This window comes from Pholcus phalangioides, unplaced genomic scaffold, assembly GCF_987345545.1.
Source record: "Pholcus phalangioides strain wild (caught in Gottingen) unplaced genomic scaffold, Ppha-v1.0 ptg000043l_1, whole genome shotgun sequence".
NCBI lineage: Eukaryota > Metazoa > Arthropoda > Arachnida > Araneae > Pholcidae > Pholcus > Pholcus phalangioides.
This window is the reverse complement of record NW_028301629.1, coordinates 4,934,881-4,956,578: the sequence shown is the minus strand read 5'-3', so window position 1 is coordinate 4,956,578 and position 21,698 is coordinate 4,934,881. Positions and strand designations below refer to the sequence as shown.

General features: G+C 34.8%; 1 protein-coding gene across 6 annotated transcripts in view; it reads right to left on the bottom strand.

Annotated features, from left to right (window-relative positions):
• The window catches only part of LOC149063817 (multiple PDZ domain protein-like), a 689,010-nt gene that overhangs the window by 11,116 nt on the left and 656,196 nt on the right, over nt 1-21,698 (bottom strand). For 4 of the 6 annotated variants that reach the window (XR_016196092.1, XM_089255618.1, XM_089255620.1 and 1 more), the window contains 7 exons: nt 21,441-21,512; nt 18,339-18,510; nt 10,996-11,321; nt 10,695-10,778; nt 8,738-8,962; nt 6,502-6,618; nt 4,207-4,316 (listed from right to left, as the gene is read on the bottom strand). Coding sequence is in view for 5 of the 6 variants with exons in the window: in XM_089255618.1 (XP_089111744.1) it covers nt 4,207-4,316; nt 6,502-6,618; nt 8,738-8,962; nt 10,695-10,778; nt 10,996-11,321; nt 18,339-18,510; nt 21,441-21,512 (1,106 nt within the window). In the remaining variant the exon portion in view is untranslated. The remainder of the gene's footprint in view (nt 1-4,206; nt 4,317-6,501; nt 6,619-8,737; nt 8,963-10,694; nt 10,779-10,995; nt 11,322-18,338; nt 18,511-21,440; nt 21,513-21,698) is intronic. The other 2 variants (XM_089255619.1, XM_089255621.1) reach the window with 2 other exon arrangements.

The window sequence follows — 21,698 nt, the reverse complement described above, 5'->3', positions numbered from 1 at the left end:
ATGTGTGCTTGTGGTGAGATTGGATCTTTATGGCATTACCTGACATCTTGCCCATACACAAAAAAAATTCATTTTGGTGTTATTCCCGAAAACGGTTGACTGTGTTTCAAAAGAAGAGTTTTGAAGAGCCCTATGAGCCTTGCTCGGGTGCGGTGGATTATATTGTTCCTCGATAACAACTTACACCGCACACATATTAAGAAAACTGGAAGTGCGCGTCTGAGCGGTGGGAGCGATGATGAGTTCAAACCGGCAAGAGCCCCAGTGATTGATCTTAAGAGGAAATATGATCTTCGACCACATCAGCGTCAACAAAAGTAACCGATAAATGGAAAACAGAAGCAAGTTCACCTGCAATGAGATGAATCAAGTCATTGATGGCAAGGACGAATTAAGTGTGATTCACTCGGCTATATAGTGAATTGTGCTGATCTTAGTTCACCCGTTAACGATTCCAGTAACAATTTGCGGCCAAGACGATGATGACTGCGACTAATTCACCGTGATTCGAAATTTTATATTCCAAGATTATCGACAATCATTCGATCCATTGACGATTACTATATTCTTATGGGATGGACGGCTATACACCACCATCTTATAATCCCGTTTATGATTTTGATTGCATATTGGTGTTGATTGTTTAGATTTTATTTATTTGTTATATGACTTCAGGAGTTGACGATAAATTTTTATGTAAATTATTTTATTTTGCTGCCTTCGTCTGAGGTGGTCATGTTATGTTGTTTTTAATAAAACTTTCCGGGCACACCTATCCTTCGGGAACGCTTCGATATCTCTCTGAGATGGGAAGCGGGGTGTGCCCGGTCTTCAAAGGTCAAAGTAGATAACAGGTTCAGTTTTTCCCACCAATGTGATGAAGCCATTCGAAAGGCAACTGTGGTCTCAGTCATGCTTAGCAAATTATGCCACAGGTATTCTAGCTTATCAGTACGAAATAAACTCATCTTTTATAAGATGGTCATCAAACCAGTGATGCTTTACGATGCTCCTGTGTGGCTGTTTGCTCGATGTCCTAACTTAATCGCATTGGAAAGATTTCAGAATAAAACTCTCAGACGATACTCTGGTCTTTCTTGGTTCATCAGAAATATTAACATTAGAAAAGATTTTAGTGTGCTAAACATCACTGCATACACCAAGAAGTTGACCAAAAACGTTCTTTGATAAGCTGACCGAACCTGAATTTCAGCACCTCATTGACAGTAGAACGAAGTTCAGATTTCCCAGACCAGAGAACTTTCTGCATATGCACCAGACCTGCAGTTTCAGTCTGTGAATGTCTCATAGGTTATTTTAAAATAACTTCCTGAAAGAATTTCACTCCTCAAATAGTTCAGCTGTTTCAAATACCACTCACTCCTTCACCCAAGAAAAATTTCCATAGACTGATTTATGAATAGCAATACGCAACACTATGATCTCACTCTAGATGAGACTTGGGTTCCATTGCCCAAGTCAGAACTTGAATGTAAATCTAAGAAGCAGGGACGTCTGAAGTGTTTCAGACCTGTGTGTGTGAGCTTGGTTTGATCTTTATGTAGGATATTTGAATTTCTGAATTATTTCTGAGGGTGCCCAGCTCTTCCCCCCCCCCCCTGGCGAAAAAAATACAGTTCAGAGCTTTATTGATGAAATGGGTGCTGATAATATAGCTAATGCGACGAATATGATAGGAAAAAAATGTGATTTAGAAATTTTTAATGATTGACACTAATGAAATTCCAATCATCTTATCTACCTCGTGAGGCATGACTGATCCTCAAGTGTGACTGATTAATTTTCCACACAAAACAACTACCTGCTTTGTAACAGACAAGAAATAAGCAGAAAGACATTATGCATCACACAGAAGAAAGGAGGTAAGTGCATTTATAACAGAGTGCTTGACAGACAATGACTACACAGGGGAAAGAGAGAGGAGATAAGGTGTAAGAACAGGAGGGATCTAGAAAAAATAAACTATGTGCACAATTTTTTTTTAATCAAACACCCAAAATACACACATTGGAGGAATTAACGTGGCCCTGACAGAGGCTGTTAATTTGATTCATAATATTAGGAGGATTTTGTTTGTGCCATATAACTAACTACATAAGGGGGCCTTCAGATTGGAAAATCTGACTACAGCAAACAGTTATTGACACATGTATTAGGCACACTTACAGTAAATAACGCTTCATATATGTATATTATATTTTTAATAAAATCAGTAATTACATTACTACACTGAGGTTATTAATACATGTTAATTATTGCTACTGATACCTCATTTGAAATTTTTTTTGTTGGAAAAATCTACACTTTATATGACATGCAATAGGGTTTCCACCATTTAAAATATATATGATTCATTTCACACATGAAACAAAGTGTTTCCACGTGATGGCTAGTAAATGAAGTCTGAGAAGTGGCCAACCTCTCTGCAAAGATGTTAGAATTGGACTATAACATACACATTTATTAATGATTATGGGGCAAGAGGTTTTAAATTATATTTGTTGATTTTGAATCAATGAATATGTTTTCAATTATCTTTTTAAGCAGCATTTTCAGTGCATACACCAATGTTGTATATCCTGATTTTATATAAAGAGGGAGGGAAATTTTTTTTGTGCACTCATGTATAAATTAGGGAGAAAGATGCCATCAAAAATCACACATACACACCAGAGGTTTTACTGGGTGCAGAAAAATTTCCTCCATAGTTTTTTTCTGGGCAGGTCAGGAGAATTTGATTGCTGATCCCCCCCCCCCCGGGTCTTGGGAAAAAAAGCCAGTGTCAACTGAGGATGGAGGAGAACTTTTGTTTGTTGTATACTGTTTTAGCAGTCGAAATTTATTTTTCCGTCAGAGAATTTAGGCTGTAATTTTGTTGGTGGTTTCACAAAATGTGCATTTTCCCTACACTTTCATTTGGTCCCTTGCATTTCAGTTCCTGATCAAAAAAGCATTATGTTATTCCACCATCTCTTCAGAAAACATTTGGACAGTTAAGCAGTTCCTTCTTGCAGTCTCCAAATTAATCTGATTAATGCTGAGATTTGAAAAAGTAACCAAGGCCTTACGGAAAGTAATACTTGTAGGAATTGCACGTCCAGAAGAAATACTAGTAAGAATGAGGAAATGGGGCGGACTACTTGAGGGACTTATTTTTAGAACAAGTTAAAATGCAACCCCAAATTATATGGATTTGCAATGCGAGAATAAATTTTCATTACTTTCTATTCCCTATTTTTTATCGAACGCTTAAATTAGAAAGGGAGTTTTGCCATACCCTGTATATATCTAAATCTGTGACATGCCATTTGCTAACTGATAGTGTCCTATTTCCTGTCTTAAGATTTCTTAACAGACGGCAGTGAAGGCACAAATGCCCTGGAACTCATTCAATTATTTGTCGAGATATGTCAAGTAAGCAGTGAGAGGCTTTAGAGATATTTTTTAAGCATAGAGAAAGTTGTTACAGTTTAAATAAAATTTATTATTTTGCATATTTGTAATTGACTCGTGTAATTTTTAATGTTTGCTTTTTCTTTGCAAAACAGTGTTTGCAAGAAGTTTCTCAGAGCAGCTCTCTTAAAAAATCCGGTTTCATCTATAAAAAAAAAATCTCAAAAATGCTATACTTATATTGTTCACAAAGTAGAAGCTGACAGGGCTCTAGCCTGGGGGAAATTTATCTCATTTTTGAAACTTTTTTTCATCCAACCCATTCACATAAAAATAAATACGTGAGAAACTTAAGTTCTAGGGGGAAAATGGCAAGAGACCTACAGAGTTCAAAAGTATTAAGCAGCAAATATTTTTGTGTATGTAAATTTGGTATAATAATAAAGCAAAAACACTTATGATAGGACATATTCGAAACTATAGACATTTTGATTGCAAAATGATATTGAAAGCTAGGGTTCAATATTATCAAAAAACAATTAAGTTGCAGTGTATTTTTGACAGATGCAGAATGCTAGCAATGGAGAAGGGATACAGACTTGCATGTCAATATGCACATATAGGATATCATAGGATAATGTTTTTAAGCAGTGTAGATGAGGATCAGTGAACTACCAGCAGCTATTCAACCATATTTATGCAACTACTTTCCTTACACATTTATGCTAATGAATAACTTGAGAGCTACTCAAAAATAAAAAATACTAAAATAAATTGATTTTAGATACGTACTTGTCCATGTTCTCTTGGATTTTGGGAGCAGGCGAAAGGCATGACGTAGTCCTTCTGGAGCTACCAGCCTTTAACCTACCAACTTTCATATTTATCCTCCCCATCGTTGTCTGAAAAAAGAATCATTTGAAAAAGAATCTATTAACAGCGTCACAAAGTGGAAGATAAGCTTTAGTAATGATCACTATCTGTGACAAGAAATATAAAGTCATAGCTGTTCAATGTCTCAAAAAAATTCCTGCACATTTGATACAGCCATCACAAAAGATATTAGTCTATTTCAGGGGTTCTTAACCTATTGTATAAAACAGACCGTTTGTGCCAATAAAACAGAGGTGCACAACCTTTTTAGTCTGCAGGCCAGATATGCAGTATTTGTGCTGCTTGTTGGCCAGAAACATGTATACACAGGGTGAAAATAAGACCTGTATTTTACGGAATATTCAAATTATTTTGGTCATCCCAACTTTTTCCTGAAAAATGTCCCTTTTTTTCCTCTCACTTTCAACAAGGGTTAGTTGAATTTTTGAAATCGAGAACTAAAATTATTTCATCACTTATAAATTACATTATGATAAGTATGACTATCACACATAATTATAGCCAAACAAATGTATTCTTCTCACATATTTGTCAAACATATACTTTTTTGGTGAATAACATTTTGACCTTGCAAATAACATTTGAGTCTGCAGTGCCATACCATTATTTTTCACGATTGGCAATTCAGTAATTTTAGATATAGTTGCCAACTTTACTTTCCTTTGATAATTTTTTTTGGCTATAATTGACAACTTTACTTCCATTTGACAACTTTAACAGTGGTATCTAGAATTTCTATAATAGAAACATGGGCAGCTTAGGTATTTATCATGAGTATTGAAATTTTTCCTAATGGAACAACTTTTGCGGGCTGGTTTTCCCGTTAGTAGGCCACATTTGGCTCGAGGGGCAGAGGTTATACAACCCTGAAATAAGATGAAAGCCACGGATCTCAATTGACAATAGGGTAAGGCCACAGACACCTTCAAAGAATGATATTCAGCACATAATAATGTAAAACCAATAAGTAAATTGTTCCCCGTCCAAGCTCACTGGCCCTTTGGTGGCGAACCACTGGTATATTTAAACACAATATATATGCCAGTTTCATATCATCATGCTAAAAAAAATTAATGCGATACAATTGATTTTTCTCTGTCACTGTTTTTATTTTATTGGTTTACCGCAACTACTTTACCAAATAAGAAGTGAGTGGGTGCAAAAATATCATCTAACTTGAAAACCGATTGACGAATGACAATCTCAAAGTTTTAAAGCATAGTTGACTACAAGAAGGACAAAAGTAGTGTCACACATCATTGTGACACCTTCATGAGAAAAACTAACAGAAGAGCATCAGCTTGATGCTTCAGAATTGATCAGGACTCTTTTATTTAAACAACTATAACCATTTGGTCCCTAGCCAGTTCATGATTTAAATGTTTGTATCAAATGAAAAAAACACTGCTCATTAGAATCACAGATAATCTCATCATTTGGGTGATGTTATCACTTTTGCAAAGTACATAATGAACAAATATCATATGACATGAGAAAAAAATTAATTTATAGTTAATCAGGATTTTGGTTTACGTTATCAATTTTTTTTTCGCTGAAAGTTTTCTCTTTGCATATTTTGAAACTAAGGTTGAACCAGACTCATTTTCCCCCCCATGAGTTATCACTATCAACCTGCAAGACCATGTGGGAGGTCAGAAGGCTCCCCTATTGACAAAAATTTCTGTATTCAGTTCAGAATGTCCTAATCAGGCTTTAGTAGCCGTTATGATCTATGGACATGTAGCGCTTCTTTTTCAATTTCTTTCCTATAGTGAAGGAATGTGCAAGGTGAAAAAGTCCCTTTTTTCAGTTCATGGCCAGTTTCTTTCAACTCTCTTATCTATATTATCTATTACACCTTTTCCTTTCATATATATATTTTTCCCCCTCCTTTTTTTTTCTAACCTGCTGTTAAGTTAGAACAAGGCTACCATATTTATCGATGATTCATATTGAGATAATCCAAATTTCTTTCCAACTTTCCAAAACCTTGCAAGTGAAGTGGTTAATATTTTGATCCTTCAGTATTCAAAAAAAAAATAAAAAAAAAATACATACTGTCCTAACAGTTTTAAACAGCAACTGAATTATTCCCTCTCTTAATCAGATATTGTGTGCTGAAAACACTGATATTCATTTAAGCAGAGCCTACTGTATGCTTACGGATGAGGATGGCGAATGAAAACTGTTTACCTTCAATACAGCAGCAGCATGCTCTTGCGTTGCAGTTCTCAAGTCCTGACCATTGACTTCCAGAATTTGATCACCTTGTATGAGGCGGCCATCGTTTTCCGCAATACCACCTTTCACCTGAATAAGGGGGGGGGGGGGAAATACTGTTAACAAAGCAAAATTAATTGGAGAAATAGCAATTTATAAAAATGACACAGTAATAAAAACATTTTCACAATCTCATTGAAGGTATGCTTTCGAATGTTCCGCATATGCTTTTTATGAAGTTACTGAAATTTATAAACATGGAAATGAACAGTTACAAACATCACCATTTGTTAAAACACAAGATTCTTAAAATTTCAATAAACTTAAGTTACATCACCTCATAAATAAAACTATATAAGAAGTGCGAGTAATATGGAATACAATTTTTATTTTTCCCATTATTCCAATTTGAAACATGATAGATAACCTTTAAACCTGTATTTTTAAAAAGTTCAGAATCTTGTTGTTGCATGACATGTGGTGCATATTAAAAATAAATAATGTCTGGAAAAAAACCATTCAAAAACAACGCATTTCTGTCACGTAATATGGAATAGGGGTTTCAAAATAAAGAAAACTAATTCAAATTGCTCAAAAATAAGATTTAATGAGTCTATGACAATGAAAAATGAAAATTTTATTGTTTGTTGTTGTATTTGAAGATGGTAGCAGTAGCGTCATAGCCTGTTTGTGAGTCACAGATGCAATCTTCCCATTCTGTTCTGAAACTCCCAAAACAGTCAAGGTAGATACACAGAGAACAGGACACTCATTATTCCTTGACATTCTACTCTTCTACCTTATTAAATATTTTGTCTTGAAGAGATATTCTAGCCAAACTGAAATGATACGTATAATATTCCATATTACCCTGACACAACAACTTTAAAATAACAGCATCTCATCTAAATGAGGGCATGAATGAATGAACGCCAGAACTTTGCCACTGGACTTATCCCGTTGCCGAGATCTCTTCCAGCCCAGCTTCGTGGCAGAGTCTGGAACATCTAAATAAGGGCAGCATAATAAAATGTAACGCATGTGATGTACATTATGCTTAGTTCCAAATTATTGGGCATGTTTCCAAAAATTAATAAACTTGAAAACTTGCCTAAATAAATTTCTAAAAAAAAAATTGTCCTACATCAGCCATGATGATGGTGACAACTAAGTAATAATGATTCAATAGCATCAGATGGAACCATTTTGAAGTAGTTTCACTTTTAAATTTGGCAGCCATCAGGGTACATCAATTTAAATCACTTGATTTTAAAAAAAAAGTCATTGACTTAAATCAAAAAATTTGAATTTTGTTTTTCCTTTACATAAATTCAATGATATTGAAGTAAAAGTAACCTGGTATGGTATACATGTTACTGATATGTGGTAAAGTTCATGATTAAGAGAAGTATAGAAGATCTTTAGGAGTAAATATACACTTGAACTTAATCCCTAGATTACAGTGCAGAAAGAAAACTGCCCTATTTCTAGATTTTGTGCATGGAAAAAAATTGCAGAAAAATACAGAGAAGCACTAAGCTAAACTGTCCTAAGTTTCTTCAGTGCTCAGTGCATTACAATGTGGCACAGGGGTTCCCCTGATCAAAAAAACGGAGCAATTGTTTTTTGTATAAAGCCTTGAATTCTATGCCCTAATTGCTGATTCAAAATAATAATATAACATCTAGATGTTGTACCAACATAAATACATAACATTGGGCTTTTGACTTTACTTTTCATATTAAAATTTTGAGTTTGCTCGCTCTTATACAAAACCCATTACATCTGTGAAATAATAAAAATGTGACCCAAAGAAGAATGTTTTTCATTGGTCTGCAGCGAGCTCACGGCTAAGTGGAAATGTTCTGTTGTAAAAATCCCCATAATAGTGTTTTCTACATTTTTACTTTAAAATTCTTCCAAATTGTTCTGCAGTAGCACCTATTGTTCTGCGACGTACGTCACAGATTTCAGCATATTCTGCTTTGGGGAAAATGTGTAAACTATTAAGCTACATCATGCAAGTCAGAAACACATTCATTAATTGTGCAAGAAACAATTAATTACTATTCCCATAATCCCTGCACTTCCTATATATGTTTTCATTCACAAAAAATTTACAAAAAAAACATGTTTTTCCAGAGATGTATCAGATTTAAAAATAGAGAATTCAAATTGTGAATTCTTTTGTGAAGAATAATAAACCAACCACTTCAGAGACGAATACACCAGGACCATTCTTCCTTCCGACTATACTAAGTCCAAGGCCCCTCCCAGCTTTCCTGTACAACTCAACTTCTAGGATTTCTGTGCAATCGTCTTCCTGGTTATGGCCTTCTTCCCTATACACAAGCATCGATACAACAGCTGGTGTTTGTCTCAGCGTGGTGATTGCATGTTCGTGAGTGCCTTCCCTGAGGTCTTCTCCATTCACCTATATGGAATACATCGATGTAGGAAGCAGATGAAATCGAATAGAAAATGCAAAGGGTACAGGAAATCATTTCTGATAAATGAATAAGATAGAGTACAACAAATTTTGAAAGAAAAAAACAACAGTAACTTTAACTAGGAATGATTAATACTAATTATTATAATGATAAGATGTAATAAAAAAATAAATCCAGCACTGATCAGACATTATTTCCATCAAACATATGAGTGAATAACCATCTCTTATATACGGGGTGGTTATAATTAAACTGACCCTACTCAGCCTAATTATACTGATACTACTCCAACCTATGTAGTGCTTATTGTGGTGGACGTATTTCATTGAAACTTGCTATGTACCTTATTTGGACCATGGGGGAGGAGGGGAAGATAACTGCAATGAAAAAACATAACTTTTTCACCTGGTGGTCAAAAATTGAATTATTTTTTACTGAATCTTTCTTTTCCCCCGGTCCATACTTTCATCAAAATAGCTCCATCAAAATGGGTGCGACATATATCTGAGTAGTGTCTCAGTTTATTTGTAACCACCGTATACTTTTTCCTGTGATATACAGTGCATCCCGCTTATAACGTTTTTCAAAAACTGTCATTGAAAAAAATTACATGTGGGAAAACGCTTTAAACAGGAAATCTTAATAACGATTAGTTAGAGTTGGGACCATGAAAATAAGTCATGCTAAGAGAGAAAATGTTCTAAGTGGAAATGTTATGAGCAGGATGGACTGTATAAATATTTATTTGAACTCTTTCAATGTATCACGTAGCAGATAAGCTGCAACCAATCAACAATTAATTGCCCCCCTCCACTGATATAAAAAGAAAATTCAATTATTTTAATTACAAAATGGTAAATTTTATATTTAAAAAAACATGATTTATTACAATAGTAAAAAAACAAGAGGTAAATTTGAACTATAAACTAGAGATTCACAAACCGCAGTGTTGGTACTAAATTCCTTAGCCAAAAATGTCTTTCAGGATGCTACTCAGACCTATGTAGAGTTGTTCTGGTTGACATATTTTGTTGAAATTTGGTATAGACGTACATAGCATAAACTGGGGGGGGGGGGGGGTGGAAGTAAAGAAACTGCAAACTCAATGAAAAATTAGTTCTGCAATACATGAAGCGTTTGAGTTCAAATTTGGACCACCGGGTAAAAAAAAAAAAGAGGAGCGTGAAGAACAACATCAGACTCACTGAGCTAGCTTCTGACTGTGCAGGTCTGGGTTCGAATCCCGGTTCGGGCATGGATGTCTACTAACCTGCTAATAAAAAATTCCCTGGACAGATCATAAAGATCTCTTGGGAATACGTGATGATCACGTTATTTGAAAAAAAAAAACCTGTGCTAAATAGAAACAAGCCCATTATAAAATTAGGCTCTAAGTAACATACTTTAGGCAGCAATAAAATATTTTATTTGATTAGCCTGCACATATTGAGACTTTTACTAAGAATCAATTATATCCTTTAGCTGGATTGTTATTTTCTCCTTAATATTAAATTCCTATATAGGTAAGCCTATCTGAAGAATATATTTTTACTTTAAAAAAACACTTTTTAACGCTCTCCCTTTCCCATGGACCACATGTGGCGCTCACAGAAAACTTAACATTGTGAGCCACATGAGGTTCACGGGACTGGAAACTGTTAAGAATCTATTGATAGGGATTAGGCTTATGTTTATAAGAACTTATTGAATACGCACCTCTAATATTTGATCACCAGGCCTTAATCTCCTGTCTAAGGCAGCAGCACCATCTGGATAAATTTCGTGGATAATTATGGCACCCTAGACACAATTAAGTTTTAATGGGGACAGAATATGCACATGAATTACATTTCAACAGAATGCAATGAAATAATTTTCTGTGATAATGCCATACTAAATACAAATACAACATTTTCAGATACGTTTGCAAACAGAAAAAGTAAGAGAAAATAATTAATATAATTACTCTAGAAAATAATTAATACATATTTTATGGGTAAAAAACCTGCAAACTTACAAGAGGCGTGTCTGATCCTCCAACGATACTAAGGCCAAGTCCCATCTTCTCTTTCGATATCTCAATAATCGTCTCTCGCCCAGGTTTGATATCACATGTTTTTGGATCCGGCAACACTTTCGCGTCCTCTTGCAAAGAGACAGTATTATCAACTTCAGTATTAGGTGACAAGGCAACACTGGAAGTTTTGTTGTTTTCTGATTTTGAATTGAGCATAGCAGGATGAGAATTATTTGGGCTGGTGCTGTTGTTGTGCGTTATGGAAGGTGTGGTGGCTGTCCGTACCGTTAAGTGCACAGGTTTTGGTGGAAGCAAAGGCGGGTTACCTGTGAAACAATGGCCATACATAAATCATGCAGAAAGGAAAAGAAAATATTTTTCTACTTCTAGCATAATTAAAGCAAAGCGGCAAATTAAAACATTTATTAGGCATTGAGGCTATTCACAACACAGTAGAACCTGAAACTCGATTACATGTGGTAATGATCGGGGGAGAAGAGTAACACACATAAACAGAAACTGGCTAAACAATACAAAATGAGTTATAGCATAACATAACTTCAATAATACTTCTCCAGCCCTGTGAAATGCGTAATTCAAACTATGCTCTTTAAGTTAAAAAAAAGAATATTACAATGAGAAAAAAACCAGGAATGTTGATACAGTAGAACCTTGTTATAACGGACTAATAGGGTCTATTATAATGAAAATTAGGTTTATAACAAATTACTATTATAGGCATGTATTATGCTAAAGGGTATACATCAATGAAAACACAGTAGTTATAGCTGTAAAAAAAGTGTTTATTATATATATCAATTAGAAAAAAGCCTCCAACATAGGGTAAATTGAAAACCACCTGTACGTACACGCTGTATTAATCTTAATTTTTCTAGCTGGCGAGCGGTACGAGTTGTACAGGGCATCCATATTTGCACAAAACAACGGTCAATGTTTAATCACTTACTTGGAAATAATACTTTTTTAGATACTTGAAACAAATTATACACTTCTCAGATAAAAATCTTAGAATTTTTTCATTTTTAGCTGCCCATTGTAAGCAAAGTTCATTATACTGAAGTTCTACTACACTACTGAATAACTGAAAACACATCAACCAGTTTATCTTTATAATGGTTGATTAAAACACATCTTTATAGTACAAGATGCTTTGTTTCAAGATAACTATTAAAAACATGTTTTTTCCCCATCAATTAATTTATTGATCAATATTTATGATTTCCACTGACTATCAGATATAATTTTAATGATGATTTTGATGAGCATACATAACAGGATTTATGTAAAATTAACCAATTTTCATAGGCACAGTAAACGAGCAAAAATGACTTTAGAGGTCAGGTGAAAAAAAAAGGCTATTACTGATTGTCATCAAAGGATAAATATTCAGGTATAAAAAAGTTATATTGCTCTGGAATTTTGATTTCCAAACATTTCGTCACATCTGCTGTAGATACCGACAGAATGTTTGAAAATAAATGTCTGAGAGCTGAGCTTCAGGTCAGATGCATTCACCTTTTACGACATAAGGTAGACAACATTTGATATTTTAATGAAGTCAGTTGGCCACTAAGCTTTACCACCTGCAAGTTATAGTATAGCTTGCAAACCATGTCTTGGAGATCCCTACTTTAGCCGGAAATACAGGGGGGGAGGGCAAAAAGTCTGTAGAAACTTTAAAAATGAATAAAACCCGGAAAAATAACGGAAATAAAAAACGGTTTGCAGGGTTAACATCGCTAGGTAACGGGAATTTTTTTTAAATAGGGAAAACCTCAAAAAGATTCGATAGGTGGCGCTGGTTCGAGCGACTTCGGTGGAAATATGCAAAGGAGACAATTGTAAGAACTTGCGCTCCTAATCCACAACCAGTTCACCATTAGATAGAAAACGTGTATGTGGACCTGCTGCACTCTGCCGTTGCTGCATTTGTGATTCGCCTGCAATGTGTTATCTCCTGTGGTGGTGGTCATGTGAAACACATACTGCTGTAAAAAATGATTTGGAGGCATTCTGTTCGTGATTTGCATATCGTTAATTTGACTTGTGTACGTCAGCGCCATCTTTCGGCTGTATTTTGATTTTTTTCCGTCTTAAAAAAATTACTGTGACCTAGGGATGTTAATCCTGCAAACCGTTTTTTATTTTGGTTATTTTTCTGGTTTTTTTAAGTTTCTACGGACTTTTTGCCCACCCTGTATTTTTATGTAATCAGACAAAGAAATCTTAGCAAACTAAATTACTACAATTGAATTGCAGACGTGCCAACTTTTGGAATCCAGAAATCCAGAGATTCTCCTGAGAGCGAGAGTCTCTCCCCTTCGCCACTCACAGACTCGATCAAAAATTTTCACAAATTTTTTATTTTTCACCTATTAAGAAAAAATTCCAACCCCCTTCCCAAGCAGGTTCTGCATTGTCCATGAGCAGAATATAATTCAATGTCAGTCTTTCCATGCAGAATAGGGAAATCACATCTACATACTGTGCATAAATGTTCCCTTTTTGTGAATGCTATCAGTGATTGATAATCTTGGGTATACAAACTCTTAAAAGCAGTTTCATATTTCCTTTCTGACGAGATATTAAATCAGAGGAAACAATTAAAAAACCTCAAAATACAAAGCTGCTGAGGAAAAAACTTATTGTGTTTTACAGCATGGCTGTTAATGGAATACAATAATGATTACAAAGGAGTTTTCAGCAACTAAGGTCATACCCCTGATAAATGATTGCCGATAAACGCTAAGTAAACAAAGTCACGTCTTTGCTTGTTGTTTAAATGCGATCACCAATACTTTTTTTTATGGCTGCTTGTCAGAAATGACCACAGCTGTCCTCTACGGGTGTTTCTCTCAACGATGACGGTGGTCATTGACGTCACGACATGAAAGCTCACGGAAAATCTAATATTCTGCCAAAATCCAGAGAAATTTTAACAAATCCGGAGAGCAGGAGGAAGGGTTAAAAATCCAGAGTATCCCACCTAAATCCAGAGAGTTGGCAGATCTGCAATTGCATGTAAAAAAAGAATTTTTTCTAAGTTCTCATGATGATTGAGAATACCTCAAAAAAAAAGTATTTTATATCAACAGTTTTTAGGAATAAGGAGAAAATAGGGGTAAAAATAGAGAGAGTACTCACATTTAAAAGAGAATGTGCAAGCATGCAGGTACATACATGCCAGCAGACATGAGACATGAGTAGAGAGAAAGCGTGCAAGAGCAGAGAGAGAGAAAGAAAGAGTGAATGATATACAATTAATTATGTGAAATATCATTAATCAACCACCACACAAAGCATACATCACATCACAGCAGCATTCACAAAACAACACAGGGCAGCCGGAGGGGATAAAAAAAAGGGGTAGCATAAACTTTGAACAGTTAAAACCAAATATGTATTTGAAACAAAGGATAAACTTTTAATTATTGCAAATAATTTGTGTTGGTTGTCCAAGAACAAAATAAGTTCACTGATGTTAGACTTCACATTTATCAAATGCAGGCAAATCTAAATAATTTGTTTCTTACCAGTTTAAGCCAAATTCTTAATTATTAGTCTTCAGAACCAAACTCAAACTGTTGAGTTTTTATTTATAATAAATTTGGAAGGAGCTGTTGTAATTGAAAACATATGTTTTCCAAAATTATGAGTAATGAAATCTAACTTTCCTTTTAAAAAGCTTTTGTTATTTCACAGTGTTGCACTCACCTTACTTATGGTTTCACGTGTATACCACAAAAAATTGGCAATTTCTAGTATCATAAAACTAAAAGCTATCTAATATAATTCAAGTAAAGAATAAATTGACTATTTTAAAAATCAAAACGACGACTATATTTGTCTTCAAGTTAATGTTTCGCTACGACATGACATAAACTGCATATTAAAAACATGGCCCCCCACATCCTGGAGAAGGGTCCCTAGGCTAGGATCTTTGGTGGGCTCACAAGCACTTCTATAGTGAATTTATAGCATGAAAAAACAAAAAATGATGGCAATTGCTTCACAGCCCTGTCAGCACCCATTCTTGGGGGGGGGGGGGGGGGGGCATGATTAAAAATCTTGCAAGTTGAAATTAGTCACAAGAAATAGTCTCTTGATCAAGAGAAGAGTATATAAGAAAATAATGACGGAGGCTTGCTTGAGCTAGAATATGCATTACTATTGACATAAAGGAAATTGAATTATAACTTAATGGTCTCTATAATGCATCATATAATTAACTTTTTATAAGAATTAAGAAGTTCCCCCACCCACAAGCCATATGTGGCGAGCCAATGCATTGGACAGTTCTGGGGGTAATGTAGTATGGTCCTGATTCAGAAACAAACAAAATGGGTGAAACAACACTCAATGTCTGATAATAAATACCCTCAGTTAGAAGGCACAGTTTTCAAAATGTAAACATGTCAAAACTGGTTCTGTTTTGGTTGTAAAAATATTGTCGTTCTTACAATCACTCTTACTTGCAAACTTATTCACAATAAAAAAATTGTGTCTTTCTTAGTTACTTTTGTCCTTAACCAATAAACGGGTAAAAATAAAATTTGATCAGAACAAATATAACTTTTCGATAACAGAAATTATCAAAAATAAGTATAAAGTACATGAATTAATGTATACAGTGCACAGTATTATATTACATGTGGAAACACAACAATGAACTGGGATACCTTCTGCCACCTTTGAAATAAAACTGTTACAATTCTTCGATTGAAATTAAGGGTATATTTCATCAGATATAAGATTACATATTTATGTATAAAATACATAGTTATATATTATATTTATGCATTCCATGTACGAATAAAATTTTCCCTTTCCCTGTGAGTATCTCGGTGCTTAAAATGCACCCCCCTCCACAACCTAGATCCAGGCTCCCTGTACTGAGATCTTTGGTGGGTCTCATCTATAGTGAATTTATAGTATAAAAAAAAAAAAAAAGATTTATCTGGGACTTCCGTGATAGAGCCTTGCCTGGTAGGCCCACCCATGGGGTGGATCTCGTCATTAAGTTCACTTAAATTATTGAGGATGGATGCTTGATTTTGTTCTGAGGAGATATTCACAGACAACTCATATGAACACCATGTGATTCGATGATCCGTATCATGATTATTTCCAGTTTCAGTTAAAATTCTTGTACGAGTATTTTTTTTCCTCGTGATGGTTATAAACAGCGCTCTTAATTCATGAATATGTCTCTCAATACGCTCACAGCCTCCAACCTCATAGCATGCATCAACTTTAGGGCCATCTGAAGAGCATCATGACCATCCCGGGCAAGTATTGTTCAGATGCCCCTATCAGGTTGAAATCCACACCTACCAGTTTACATTCTCTCACTAAAACCATACTGCCAGGTCTATGATAAATAATGATAATTATGATAAATAATCATAAGACCCTCCTGCGCATCCGAGCCCCCCCCCCCCTCAAGGTAAAGCATATGTGTTTAAAAAAAAAGTGCAGAGAGTCTTCACTTATCACTCTACAGAATATTGCGAATTCCCATTTTTAAAGACAAGGAGAGACAGAAAGGGGAAACCTATTGGTATAGAATTCATTTGAATTCTATACCAATAGGTTTCCCCTTTCTGTCTCTCCTTGTCTTTAAAAATGATATGATGTATAGAATTCATTTGAATTCTATTACAGATAGCAGAGAACATTACTAAACTTATAAATTTCTTAAACCCAAAAAACGCTCAATTAAAAAAAGAACACCAATTTCATTGGGGACTGTTCACAGCCCCTCTATTATGAATTTATAATGAGTAAAACAAACAATGATGGGAATCATCTTGGATCGCTCGAAATGGGGCCCTGTTATTGCCCCCTGTGAGGGCAAATAGGGGACCTCAGTTGCATAGGGGTTTTCCACGATAAGATCTGGCACAACAATTTATGACAAATAATTAAGTGGCATTAAGTGGCAGTGTCCAAGTCCTTTCATTTTGCCCTAGGCTATAATGATGCCTAGACAACAGTAGGGTCACTTTTTTTTTTGTATGAACATCTAAAAATTTATTTGTGAGGTCCATAGAACAGCCTCATTATCATCAAGGGTTGCGCAGAATAGCCTTATAACTATAATAATAGCCTTAAACTATCAAGGTTTCAGCAAGAAGTCACACGCGTTAACCCCTGAACTAGTTAACCATCTAAGCAGCACAGCAGAAATCATTAAACCTCCTTTAAAATGCCATATCTTTTTTAATATGGTAGGCTTTCTTCCGATTTTCAGAAGGTGCAAAGATAGCAGTATAAGGAAAAGTGTTCTATTGGGAAATCAATTTTGCAAAATATCTGGGCCTGCCAATGCTAAAATAAGATGCAAGCGATTGACAAGATATCTCGTCGATGCTGCCTAAAGGGATAAATATACTGTGAGCAATTCCTTAATAATTTAACTATTAATATGGCTCATTTTATTGAAAATTTACTGATTGCAGATTGTAAAATGGATGCTTCTACTGATCATTTCTTAGGCATGTTGGCCTAATCCTGAGGGTTTAGTAACATTTTATTTTGGACTTGAAATCAATCTAACTTGGATAATGCAGTTATTATAAACTATAATTAAAACAATTGACGGATTAAGTGCTACTAATTTTTCAGCTAGGTTTTGGATACTTATAACACCTTTGTTATTAGTTATTTCTTCTTCCTCCCAAAAATTATAAATACCTTTGTTTTAGTGCCTATTTTAGACATTTTTAGTGCCTTTTTGCCTGCCTATTTCGACAGTTTTTAATGCCTAAACTTCCAGGCTCTAGTAAAGGAGAAGACATTAAATTTTAAAATCATGGATGAAAATAAAATTAGCAACAGGCAATTGGCGAGGCTAATGGGAAAATAAGAAAATTAAACTGAATCCTTATGCAGGCTTGTTTTATGCTATCTCAAGTGGTTTATAAAAACCTACTATGAGGGCAACTGAATAAATTTTGCAGCTCCTTCCAAAAAAAAATTCAGTTTGAGGTGCTAAATGCGAGAGAGAGAGATGATCTCCACATTAAAAAGTCTCACCACAGAGAGCAACAGGCCTAACATGGTACAATTATTAAATCATACACTTCACTCATAATTAGAAAAATTGATGGCAGATGGGAACATTACGCAGAAACAAACTTCACGTTAGATTCACAACACATACATGCACATTCCAGCATGTAATAATTAGTTAGAAATTCCGTAAAGGAATTTGTACCAGATGCATGTATGGTTAAGTAGTAGTAGCTTCTTCCAAATAAATAACAGTCATTTCTTGATGGAGAAAGAAAAAACTCATTCCAAAGAAACACACGACTTACTCTTTTCTTTCTTTTTTTCGAGGGACTTGATAGTCATATTTTTTTCTTGGTTACGACTGATGATTTCGTCTGCTTTCTTATCATCTTCGTATATGTAACCAGGGGAAGGTTTGTTAGGGTTGGCAACAATCAGCGTGATAAGACCTTCGGCTTGTTTCAGAATGGAAGCAGCCTTAAATATACCAAGAAAGAAGTGATTCATATAACTAATAAATATATATATCAATGTTATACAATTCAATATAATATACAACAATCAATCACAATGATGTTTTTTGTTTTTTGATACAGTGATATATCACTGATATGCTATAGCACATCAAATATGTCACAGCACAAATACCATGGTTTCATTCTTTTATAATATGCATTTTTGATATGCGCTTAACTTGTATAGAATGTATTATGTATCAATCAGCAAGAACCATGAGCGAAGATACGGGCGCAGGGGGCATTGCTCCCACCCCAGCGTCAAAGGTCAAGTCGACTGATCAAATGTATATACAAATTGACATCATCATCATCGTGCCCCCCAGACTTCCACATCTATCTCCTTCTATGGCAAGAATGCAACACAAGCACATCTCTAACAACATAAAATACAGTGAGGAACACACATTCCCATGTTTACAGATTCATTAGAAATTTCTCAAAATATTGTGTACAAGGTACATTGAGTGAGTGTGTGTGTAGTAGTAGTAGTAATATATATTGTGTCATCATGGGGGCCCCCACCCCCACAATGGTGGGGACCGGAACAATTCTCATCATTTTTTGTTTTTCAAGCTATAAATTCATTATAAAGGCGCCCCTTGAAAAGTTTGATCTGTGGCCCCGCCGAAGGTCCCAGCCTAGAGGCCATGTGTGTGATATGTATTCAACATGTATAATGTGTATTTTATGGTATGTATTTAACTTGTGTAATACATATTTTATGACATGTACATAATTTTGAATGATATGTGCACCTCTATAGACCTTTAAGACGACAATGGTCCACTTAGCTTTGATATCCCTAGATTATGAAGTTCATCACATTAAAAAATGGTCATGTTACCCTAATACACATGTTAATTATAATCTATATATATAAAATTGATTTTCTGTGTGTCTGTGTGTGTGTATGTTCTCTATACAAATCTACAATTTTAGATCGATCGTCGCCAAATTTTGCATATATACCAAATGGGACCCGACTTGAACGATAGGCTACTTTAAAATTTCGTCAGCCCAGGGCAAATGCCCCAAATGGGCAAAAAACTGTCCGGCAACAATGGTTTTTGGGCCTCAACAATCACTTTCCGAACGTTTACTTTGGTTACCGTGGTTCCCTAGCAATGCGTTTCAGACGTGTATATGCCTTTACAACGGTTTGTCACTTCTTTAATCCTGTTTGTATATGTATAATAGTTTATGCCTTTATAATGGTTTGCCACATTTTCAATACTACTATAATGAGGTTTTTTGAATGACGTCATAATCATCATCAGCATCGCTTTGAGAGTCAGGAAAAGGGTGATCCTCATAGAAATCAGTGCTTTTAGAAATGTGCTCATAGAAATCAGTCGATTTTACTATAGAAATGCGGAAATTAGTGGGATTTTCCGCCCCATCAATAATTTTAAAAATTGTATTGAATTCTCGATTTTTGAAATATTCAGTTCGCTTAGAAATATACGAAGCCCAGGAGATTAAATATGAAGTAATTAGCCGGACCTATACTTTTGAGTTGGATATTCGAGCAATATCATTGATTTCATTTATATCTTCTCAAGTATGAAAATTAATGTCTCCATATTGTCTCTTTTGATATTTATTTGCATAAATTCATGTGGGTTAGGATATTTTAAAATTAGTTATGAGCCCGTGAAAAGTGTATCGAAAAAATTCCACAGCTTTAACTAAAGATTTTTGGAAGCTGGAACAAACAAATGGATAACTTGAAGTTCGGGGGGGGGGATCGAAATACCTAGCGCCCCTTAAAAAAAGAAAAATATATATTCATTTTTACGTTTCTGTGTAAATCTAGATTTGTTTATTTCATGAATCGCGCAGGTCGCCATATTGGTTAACTTGAACACGGTTTGTATGTCCCTCAAGAAAAAGAGAGGGAGATATCACATGATCCAAAAAAGCCTCATTGAAGAAAACCCGGGCAGCACCGGGTATTATAGCTAGTATATATATATAATCGCAAACCTGCCGTATCCTAAATTCTATATATTTCAAAGTAGGTGAACCTATAGGAATTAAGATTGTGTAGTTCAATATATTAATTCTTTTCTTTTTGTATTATTATTATTATTATTATTACATTTGATACAAAATAATTTCTGCATTTAATTGCTATTAATTGTTTCCAGCGTGCACTAGTTCATTAGAGAAAATGAGGTGCATGTACAATGTAGCAGTAGTAGTGCATCAAATAACTGACATTTTGGAAAACAACATATGAAAATTTAGTTATTGAATCCCACTGTGCACTTTTACTTGTCAAGCACCAAAGTTCTTCCAAAACCGAGGTCCCAGAACCCAATAGTGACATCACTGACTAACGATAATATATTCGTGATTTGTTTATTATGATTCTATTCCGACTCTTCTTCTGAGGCAATTAAATGACTGAAAAATTTGTTCCCTGAACAGAATATTTTTTTATAAATATATTTTGACTCTTCGGAAAGCTTTTATTGTCGTATTTCTTATTCCTTTCTGATTAGTAGATTCTTGTAGGAAAGATTACCCTCTTGTAGGAAAGGGGGGGGGGGCCTTTGCATACGCCAATGCTTGTGTGTGACATTTTGCCATTTGACCACAGATTTAGCCACCCCACTTTTAATATCACTTTTTTCAGGCCCCCAAGGGTTACAGTGCAAAAAGATTCACTATCGGGTATTGACTGAATGCACCTTGTATTTTTCTAATCAAAAACATTATCACTAGTACACTAATATCTTCATTAATTCAGTTTAGTCTGCATTGAAAATTATTTCTCTATAAATAAATTTTGAATGCAATAAATTATCTTTCCTTAAAAGAAATGAATTCACTGTATAAAGACAACTGTGACTGAAATATATTGGATCAATTAGAGTAACTTACAGTATCATAATCAGCTCCGACCAGGTCTGTATCATTTGCAGACAGAATCATGTCTCCCACACTCAAGCCAGCCTATATAAATAATGGAGAAAAAAAAGAGATATATACTACCAATATTAAATGCTGCATAAAATGTGACCAATGGTTAATTTTTTTCTGACAATAAAAACCCAGATAGACTTGAAAAGCATGAAATTCATTTACGAATATTTTCATGGCACTAAAGTCAACACAGATGCGAGGGCAGATTATAGTAGT